This window comes from Haliotis cracherodii, unplaced genomic scaffold (genome assembly GCF_022045235.1).
Source record: "Haliotis cracherodii isolate W230 unplaced genomic scaffold, xgHalCrac1.p SCAF_4, whole genome shotgun sequence".
In the NCBI taxonomy this organism is placed as follows: Eukaryota; Metazoa; Mollusca; class Gastropoda; order Lepetellida; family Haliotidae; genus Haliotis; species Haliotis cracherodii.
This window is the reverse complement of record NW_027266297.1, coordinates 37041503-37052233: the sequence shown is the minus strand read 5'-3', so window position 1 is coordinate 37052233 and position 10731 is coordinate 37041503. Positions and strand designations below refer to the sequence as shown.

The window sequence follows — 10731 nt, the reverse complement described above, 5'->3', positions numbered from 1 at the left end:
GTTTTTATTTCTGTACATAAAATGTACAAAACATATACACAAAGTGTACTTGATGCAAAACATCAAGAATCTTATTGTAAACATTTCACTCCTTTAATTTCCGAGGTTTTGTAAAACAACCCATGATAATCCAGAAAAATGTACTGGGAGCATGAATATGTTGGACTGAACGTCTTTCTGAAATATTTATGTATACATACATACACTACGATGAAATGATGTGAGGTCTTTGTTCTGACACAGTAACTTTTCCGTGTAAGCCACTATTGGGATTACTACTGACACTCTTGGAAAGTCTTGACACAAGCACTGTCATGTTATGAAGGCCACCACTGGCAGTACTACTGGATGCACAACTTGTATTCATTTAGAAGTTCTCATATGGTTGTTGATAAAGACAGCCTTTGAAAGAATTGAGTCTCACGTCCACCTCTCCTTCCTCTAACTGCAAACACAAAATAGATCATTTGCCTTGTGAACAGTCACAAATATTGAATTCAAATACTGACTATAGGATAGCTAAAAGTGTCCATATGAGCTAAAATCCCTGTCTTTCCTTGCATCACCTCAATCTTTTTTTCAAACAAGTTGATAATTTTACATTAAATCGTATATTAATATACTTCTCGTATCTCACACTATGCATTTCTTCCTTTTTCTCTTGATCCTTGTGTGGAAACATCCTAAAACAACGTTCCCAACGAAACCATTTCGGCCGAACACCCCTGGCATCACCATAGTCCCCACCAAAACAAATGGGTCACACACTACAATCCCATTCATCGTGACATTTGTCTGTTGTAATCAGAATATATTCATATTTTTAAACATATCCCATCTCACACTATGCATTTCTTCCTTTCGATCGAAAGTCATGGTTGTAGCATGTTGAACACCAGCCTACTCGTGTGTATCTCACGGCTGTAGACCACTACAGGCTAGGGAATCTGGACCCACCCTCCATCCGTGGGATAAAATGCATGGTGTGAGGTAGGTTAAGTTAAAAGATTTGAATATTTTACATTAATTTATATAATCATATAATTATCCTATCTCACACGTACATGTCCGCTCGTCCATCCCTGCCTCACAGTTACACTAGCCTGTCAGCTCCAAGACAGAGAATGATGTGGCACTATGAGGTGTCAGGTGATCAAACCACTTTGACGGGATTGTAGTATGTGTCCCATTTGTTTGGGTGGAGACAATGGTGATGCGAAGGGTGTTCGGGTGAAATGGTTTCAGAAGCTAGACACTTTGTTTTAGGATCAAAAGAAGGAAGAAATGCACAGTGTGAGATTGGATACGTTTAAAAATATGAATATATTCTGATTACTACAGACAAATGACTGAGGAAGATATTAATTCTAAAAATAATACATGGGAAACCACGGTTTCTCCTTGTAAGTTTTTAAGATCCTTACTGACAATGAAGTAAAGTTTTCATTATGAATCATATAAAATGACTGTCAATACAGCACTCAGAAATTGAGCATGGGAAATTTGGCAAATACTGTCTAATGGTGGAATACCTATGGTATATTAACTTATAAGCATGCAAAAGGCACAACTGCATATTAATTAATTGGTGTAGAAAATCAGTTATTTATTATTATCTATCTCTGAATAGTAGCTATATGTAGCCGGTCAATGATCCACCGACCTTCCGCTCTCTAGCAGATGACCTATCCACCCGGCCTCATCCGAACAAACATTTATTCCATACCAGGATACGGAGACTGAGGTATGAAGCTGAGCCTTACTCCACAAAGAGATCTAGGATACGACAAAGTGATCACTTCTGACCACTACAGACCTACAACACTTACTTCATCAGGTCCATACAGTTCATCATAGCACTTCTGGGACATGCATTCCCGCAGACACTTGATGAAGTCCACGCTCCCCTTCCCTTCACATACTCCAGCTCGTTCACATCTCTCCTTCGCATGCTTGTAACGCTTGTCCTGCAAGCAGTATATCACAATCTCATTAAAATCAGGTATCTGACAATCTCCAATATGATGTGTCTCTGCAACCCCTCTACAAGTCGTATCCGGTGAAACCTGCATGAATTTGGACTGACCATTATAAATGAAAGATGAGTGGGTTTTCATCCAAGAAGATGCAGCTTCTAAAATGATATGGCTTATCGAAAGTGGTTTACCACCTTAAATTTCAATCTCAGCAAAAGAAGGCTGAAAGAACACAAATATTCCCTTGATAGTACACACTTTTGCCTGTAGATGCCATGTATACAATATCAACAACAATGTATAGTGTGGCTATTTCTTTTCACTCCCCAATCATATTTGTCTTTGTGATACATAAATCAGACATGCCTGTCTGAATGCTTCACTCACTCAGAATTTGTAAGCCTCGACATTAACTGGAAGATAAGAAAGTCCTTCCAAAATGACCTATGGAGGTATCCTCAGGGTTACCTACAAAACAACCTTAGCGCTATGACTGTCGTAAGTCTATGTTAAGATATGGGAGTTATGATCATCTTAGCGCTCAGATTGCTTTGTACAACGGCACCCTGATCTTCACGCAGAGAAGTATCGTATTGGGGTAAAAGATCTGATTTTGAGATTGAGTATAACATAGTGTCTGAATAACTTCAAAAGACTGACAGATTGTCCCTATGTGGTAAATGTTCAGTCATCAACTAATGATTGATCCTAGTTCTTCATCCCTTTACTATATATCATCTTGAAATATTCGCACTTAAGAATGAAATTCTTTGAGGACTCATCATAACTCTAGACTCAAATACACCCTTAATTTCTAATACTGACAACAAACTACAATGACACAGAAGATTTGTCAAGCCAAAGTCAAATGTTTGTTTGTTGTTAAACGCCTCACTCAGCAATATTCCAGCTATATGACGGTGGTCTGTAAGTAATCGAGTCTGGACAGACAATCCAGTGATTGACATCATGAGCATTTATCTACGCAATTAGTATACGATGACATGCATCAACCAAGTCACCAAGCTTAACCACCCGATCCCATTAGTAGCCTTTTACGGCAAGCATGGGTTGCTGAAGATCTATTCTACCCTGGATCTTCACAGGTCCCAAAGTCAAATGAAGGTATCCATATCACATGTATCACCAATATTTCTGAAAATTTGGATTGCTGTCATGTTGTCTAATTAACTCTGCTTTAGGCAGTATTCCAGCTATATGACAAAAGTAATAACTGAGTCTGGACCAGACAATCCAGTGATTGACATCTTGAGCATCGATCTAAACAAACTGGGATGTGATGACATGCATCAACCAAGTCTGAGCATGCATTCCTGTTTGTCACCTCTTACAAGCCTGCTGTAGACCAATTCCCCCTCACAAGGGTGTCATATCTTCTGCAACAAGTGTAAAATAATACTGATTATACTGATAATAATAATGTTGAATAAAGTTAAGGAGAAGTTTCCTACATTCGTCTTGAAAACACTTATTCAAAAGACAATGGATATACACATAATAATGATTCATGTTCTCAAACTGTGCAAGAGCTAAGTAAGGTTAAGAATTTATGGATGAACAACTTCTTTATTACAGTTGTTCATCCATAAATTCTTATCCTTAGTACTCCAACTTTTAAATGCCTATCCAAAGACGTATATAAGTCTTTGGCTGATCAAAGAAGTGAGCAAGAGCTTTATAATGAACAGAATCAGTGATTAGTAACTTCTTATCCTGACAATACTGACATCTCGTTTCTTCTTGTAGCTGTATCTCTTGAAGGTGAACTCCACTCCGCTGACGAGAACCAGCTCTAGCAAGAGGGACAAGCACAGTAGATAAACAGAGAGCTTTAATACACCTCTCATGGCTCAATCTGTCACAAAATAAACAAAGTAAGCAAGTTAACAAATAGGAAAAAAACAAGCCATATCAAGTTAAATTTTAATAAATCAACTATTTCAAATTTAAACTGGGGTAAGAGCGTATAGTTTTGCGCTGCTTTTCAGACCGCAACAACCTACCAATCTTTGTAATCTGACTGCAATAACCTACCCATCTCTGTAATCAGGCTGCAACAACCTACCTGTCTCTGTTATCTGACTACCACAACCTACCTGTCTCTGTTATCAGACTGCAACATACTACCTGTCTCTATAATCAGACTGCAACATACTACCTGTCTCTGTAATCAGACTGCAACATACTACCTGTCTCTGTAATCAGACTGCAACATACTACCTGTCTCTGTAATCAGACTGCAACATAATACCCGTCTCTGTAATCAGACTGCAACATACTACCCATCTCTGTAATCAGGCTGCAACAACCTACCTGATTACGGTGTTTCACTACCCTGCTTCAGGGGCCTGTGTCATCACTATTGGCTATTATATCGGATGCATGATACAGAAATGAGTTCTCACCTAAAATCCTATGCAACGTTTCACCTTTTTTGTTATCTGTGGGCTATGGCATCTCAGTCAATGTTCTACCATGTCTGCCAAAGCATTAGCTGTAGTATTCTAGTCCAGAGACAAGGGGGTAATGTTGATGTGCAAACTCCTCACATCGCCATGTCTCGACAACGCATGTCATGTCGAGTTGGCAACTTTAGTTGCGTACATTTCAAATCGCACATCCTACAAATATCAGTGACGAAATTTGTGATTATACGGAATAAAATAATATTAGAAATAAATTAATGTGTTTTAGCAGTAGTAACTTAGATATTTTATACGAAAGTGCGACAGGTGCGCGAAGTTAAATGCTCCAGAAGTTGAAATTTAAGTCTTTGATGTACACTACTGTCAGGTGACATTTGGTAAAAAGGGTGCTTTTTTGTCTTGGTTTTCCAATTTGCGTATAGTAATCATGCAATTTTGTTGAATATACAGCTTATAAGGCCAAGGAACTCGTTATTGGTCAGTAAATAAAAATATACACACCCGTTTTGTAAGTAGAGAACTTACATAGAGACAGAGACCATATACCGGTATGATTACTGTGCAATGCTTTGTGAAATCTGTGTATGCACATTGTAACTGGTATCTTGGATTGATGGCAAGAGTTTGAGCATGTTTAACATAAAGTTTGCAAAAAAATATACCAGAGACCATATACTGCATATCATATATGCAGTATGTATGTATGGTCCCTGGAAATACATATGGGAAAGAACAATATGTCAACCAGACCTTCTACCTTTGAATTTGTTAGCAATGAGAATAAACATAAAAGCAAATTTTGACAATCTTTGTGTCTGCATTGTCAAAGGCAAATAAATAACTGCAGATCGTAACAAAAAGGTGGGTTCTGTTTCCATATTTTGGATGTGATAATACTGTCTTAGTTTATGTCAATCAAAAACATTGATGGTGGTCCATATCTGTCAGTCTCATTAAATACATGCAATTTTTTACCTCAAAGTGTGATAACTGTTAAACATCTAAACATATGTTTTTTTTATTTGTTTACATTTAGTTCAAAGAGGAAGAATGAAAGAACTGCAATTTGATGTGCATCATCACTCAGGGATTCAGTATATGACAATTGAGGTGCAGATAACCCTGCACACTGTGCCTAGCACTAATGCACATACTGGCACAAACAGAACTCGTGACAAGGTCCAGAAACAAGCCAAGGTCAGTAGCTGTGACCATATGACACGGGTGATGAAAGCTCTACAAGAGCCACTTAACATGCCAGGTGTATCTCAGGATGATTGGGATATAAAGACCTACTTCCTTAATACCTCCACTGAAGACATGGTCCCAGTGTTATGTGGGTCACCTGAGAATGACATGCAGTGTCAGGATGGTGGGAAGAACAAGGGAAATGTGGTACCGAAGGTGAAGGAAACACTAATTCTTCTATCAGGAAATGTGGACAGATGCCCAGATTTAAGCCTCCAGTTTGAATGTCTTCTGAAGAAGAGGGGTCAAGGATTGTGACTGTACTGCCAGTGTTGTATCGGTGTGTTGTATCAGGTTTAGGGGCAGGTTGTTCTATAATGGCAACACTGTACTCGGTGTCTTAGAAGGAATGTAGACATTGACTATCCTGTATTTTAGCTATTGTCTAGTTTTTTCACGTTACGAAAGTGTAACTTTATGCTACATGTAGATTGTTTCAACATAACTCAACACTCTCATCCACCACACACAACTACCCTCAACCCCCAACCCCCAACCCCCAAACCCCCAATCCAAGACAGAGTTGTGTGTGACCGGGAACATCGCAGTGTATATTAGCCATAAAAAATAAAAATTTAAAAGTAACCCTACTGACCCATTGTTTCACTTGCGACACAATTTTTTTTTTCATGGTTGAAACAGTGGTCAAGAAAAACCCTTATTAATCATTTGGTTAAAAATCAGATTTATTTTTGCTGCAGCTTTTTTTACCTACAAGTTTTAGATACTTTGCATCTAACATGCGTTCTCTGCAAGCCATCCATGCTCAACATCATTAAAACGATATAAAAAAAGTAGCACCTTACCTACTCCCGCATACCTGTTTGGTCCATGTTACCTGAAACACAAGTACCGTATTTGACGTAATAAGCGCCCCGCTCTTATAGGCGCCCATGGCGATATTTGCTAATATATTGGCTAGTGAACAATCCCAATTAGCACCCCTTCCGATTGATCAATGTACACAAGACCGATTTATTCGTGTGTAATATGCACCCTCAAAAATTCTGGGAAAATATATCTGCCGTATATAAACATTTCAGGCTGTCAGCATAAACCACGAAATTTATCTTTCAACTCTGTTTTTTTCTCCAAAATAATATTTTAAAAAGAGCCCCCTATTTTTAATTTTGAGAGCGCCCTGGGTGCTTATTACATCGAATACGGTACTTTTTATTTGGCCTTACGTGTGTCACTGTAAATAGCTCCTGGCACATGATGTTATGTATAAAATCCTCCTTATTTAACCTTCTTTGTGTTTCATATGCCCTGACTTGGGTCCAGGGTTTGTGTGTGACAGGGAGTTCAAGAGAAACAGCAGGAAGTTTGAGGTCAATATATCTGATCTTGTGAATGTAGTATAATGTGCCAAAGATGATATTATGTAAAAATTATCCCCATTAAGCCCCTCTCCCTATCATGTGCCAGAAGAGTTCAGTGGAGGGAAAGGTCTGGGCTCATTGCTGACCATTGCATTCTGTGGATATTGTGCTGCTGGAGGTGAGCGTTGATGATTCATGCACATGTTTTGTCATCTGGAAAGACGATATGTCGACCCACCCATCTTGCAAATGGGACAACAGAGGTTGTCAGTATGTTGTCCCAATAGTACTGTCCAGTGGCCCTTCCTTGCACAATATGGAGTGGTGTTTGGTCAGTCACAGTGAAGCCACCCCACACCATAACCAGTCCACCGCCAAATCAGTTATGACATCTCAAGTTGACATTGGCTTAAAGTTCATTTCGACGTCGCCAGACACCACCATGCCTATGAAAGAAGTGCCAAGTGAATCAGAACCCATCTGAAAAAAAATGACAAGTTACCAGCAATGATTACCCCAGTTTCGATGTTGTGCACACCATTGGCGTATGTTGGCAGTGTGATGATTTGTAAGGGTCAGCACAGCACATGGCCATCGAGAATGGAGATTAGCTGCATGTGGATGAATTCTAATCATCTGACCAATAACTTGCACACCAGGAGGCTGATGAAAGTTGCATTCGCTCTTTGAGCTCGATTTCATAGAGCCTGGTGTCGGATTGATCCTGTGCTCTTGTCATCAACCTGGGTCGACCCTGGACGGGATTGATCGTCAATGTTTTGGGTTTGTTGGTACCTGTTCTGTAGTCTGCTAATGACAGACTATTGTATTACTATTTATATTTCAAATGATCCAGCTAAAGGACAGCCTACTCCAACGTCCGTGCTTTGTCGCCTGCATATTTAAGTTTTTTGCAACATATACTCAGGGAAAAAATCTCGAAACTTGAACGCATTGGTCCCACCCAACTGTTGTAATGAATATTGGGTTGTACATGTATTAATAAGAATGATGTGACTCCAGTAACCCGAGACCATGGTTAGTGTGTGACAGGGAACTCAGAGGCACTGCTGGAGGGCTTGAGGTTTGTTTCCGTTAATGTATATTATACTACTCAAAATTTGATAAGGATCGTAGATATTTTTCTTAATAAAAAAACAAAATAACTGCATAACTGGCAATATTGTGTTCAAGTGAAATCAAAAACGTCTCCAACACACTTGCACGTGCATTTCATGCCATGGGAAATTTTGCTACCATTGCACGATTTCCAATAAGGCAACGGTGTCTGATTCATTCTGAAACTTTAAACTCAATTGAGTGTTTACACTACGTTTATCTATGCAGTGCCCCCTCAACGTGTAAGGCGTCGCCTGACGACAGAACAACTGGGCAGATGTATTTGAATGCTTGATGCTGGCTATTCACAACGTGACATTGCCAATGCACTAAACGTCAGCCAGAGCGTTGTAAGCAGGGCCTGGTCCCGACAGCAAAATTTTGGTACAGCAGCACACCGACATGGAGGTGGTCGTCAGAGGTCGACAACCCAACGCCAAGATCATTTTGTGGCTCTTCAGGCACGACGTCATCCCTTCTGGACAGCAACCAGCCTACGTAACGACCTCCTGAACGCCTCGGGGGTGAATGTGTCCACTCAGACGATACGGAATCGTCTTCACAATGCAGGTCTCTACTCGAGAAGGGCATGTGTCCGAATCCCCCTGACTGTTCGACACCGGCGGGAGCGATTGGAATGGGCTGAAGATCATGTCACTTGGACACGGAACGATTGGGTTCCAGTTCTGTTCACCAATGAGTCCAGGTATTGTTTGGACTTTACAGACAGGAGGCAGCGGGTGTGGCGACGACAACGTGAACGTTTCCATGATGCCAACATCAGTGAACATGACCGTTATGGTGGTGGTTCCATCATGGTCTGGGGTCCTCATCGCGCCAGGGTGGTTGAGCAGTACCTTGAGCAGGAGACAATTGTCCGCATGGATTGGCCAGCGCGCTCGCCGGACTTGAACCCGATTGAGCATGTCTGGAACATGCTGCAGGTTGCCCTTTCACGCCGTAGAGCACAACCCACGACTTTGGCAGAGCTCGGACATGTCCTCGTGGAAGAGTGGAACAACCTTCCCATTGGGAACATCTGGGTGCTTATTGACAGCATATCTCGACGTTGTCAGGCCGTCATTGATGCAAGGGGAGGTCATACTCGATATTGACACTTCATCGACTAAGTGTAATGATGGACTATCCCTCATAACTGTGTAATTCTTTCTCTTGTTTGCTGTTAACATTTTTTAATGAAATGCCTTTTGGTGTTCGCAGATTTCAAACATTCCATATTGATACAAGTTCATGCCGTTCATGAATTTTCATTCATAACATGATTAAACATGTTTCTGAATCAGAGTCATGTCTTTTGTTATGTTTGTGGTAACTTACTCACATATCACCTAGTGATCCTTATCAAATTTTGAGTAGTATATGTTGTACATTTATTAATAAGAATGATTTGACTCCAATCACCTGAGACCAGGGTTAGTGTGTGACAGGGAACTCAGAGGCACTGCTGGAGGGCTTGAAGTTTGTGTCTGTTAATGTATATGATGTTGTACATGTATTAATAAGAATGATGTGACTCCAATCACCCGAGACCAGGGTTAGTGTGTGACAGGGAACTCAGAGGCACTGCTAGAGGGCTTCAGGTTTGTTTCTGTTAATGTATATGATGTTGTACATGTATTAATAAGAATGATGTGACTCCAATCACCCGAGACCAGGGTTAGTGTGTGACAGGGAACTCAGAGGCACTGCTGGAGGGCTTCAGGTTTGTTTCTGTTAATGTATATTATGTTGTACATGTATTAATAAGAATGATGTGACTCCAATCACCCGAGACCAGGGTTAGTGTGTGACAGGGAACTCAGAGGCACTGCTGGAGGGCTTCAGGTTTGTTTCTGTTAATGTATATTATGTTGTACATGTATTAATAAGAATGATGCGACTCCAATCACCCGAGACCAGGGTTAGTGTGTGACAGGGAACTCAGAGGCACTGCTGGAGGGCTTCAGGTTTGAGTCTGTTATTATGTACATTGTAGACAACACTGGCAGAGAATATGCCAGCTTGTTAATCCTGTCTCATTAAAATTATCTTTCAACATTTGATTTAGTCCATTTTCTGTTCATACATCAACTGTATATAGACAATGATGTTGAAGGAAGAATCCTCTACACAATGATGCCAAGCAACCTTGTACTTCTGAAACATATAAACTCATCATTTCATAGCACTTTATCTGCATCACTAACAAAAAAATTAAATATGGTATACACATTGATTATTTATTAAATGATAAAGTCATGGTAGATCACCTTGGGATTAAGGCATATAACAAGAAAACTAAACATGGGATCAGATGGACACAATGGCTGCACAGCATGGATGGTGCATCTTGGAACAGCACATCTTCCCGAGGAAAGGGACTTAACTGAACTAGGCTGGAATTTCTGGGCTCGATCTTATCACCACTTGTGGCTATTACGAGTTATGTCCTTTCTATGCCCCTCCTATTGACCAATCAGATTCCACCCCTCATGTCACTTGTATTTGCTTCAAATAAAATGGCAGCAGCCTGTCAAGGCAGTGTGATCGATGATCAAGATCTATATTGTAATATAACAGGTCTTGCCTGCGACGTGCATCAATTCACTAGGACACCTT

The 10731-nt window shown here is 40.2% G+C and overlaps 1 protein-coding gene across 2 annotated transcripts; it reads right to left on the bottom strand.

Annotated features, from left to right (window-relative positions):
• Positions 1-76: 76 nt before the first annotated feature.
• Positions 77-4554, bottom strand: LOC139480065 (uncharacterized). Of its 2 annotated transcripts, none has more exons than XM_071263045.1 (4): positions 4403-4554; positions 3725-3852; positions 1830-1967; positions 77-445 (listed from the first exon to the last, which is right to left on the bottom strand). In XM_071263045.1, exons 2-4 carry the CDS (start codon positions 3842-3844, stop codon positions 368-370), a joined length of 336 nt encoding a protein of 111 aa, XP_071119146.1. In that variant the 5' UTR covers positions 3845-3852; positions 4403-4554; the 3' UTR covers positions 77-367. The 2 variants fall into 2 exon arrangements, with proteins under 2 accessions (XP_071119146.1, XP_071119147.1); XM_071263046.1 differs by having other exon boundaries at positions 4427-4554.
• Between the last annotated feature and the right edge of the window lie 6177 nt (positions 4555-10731).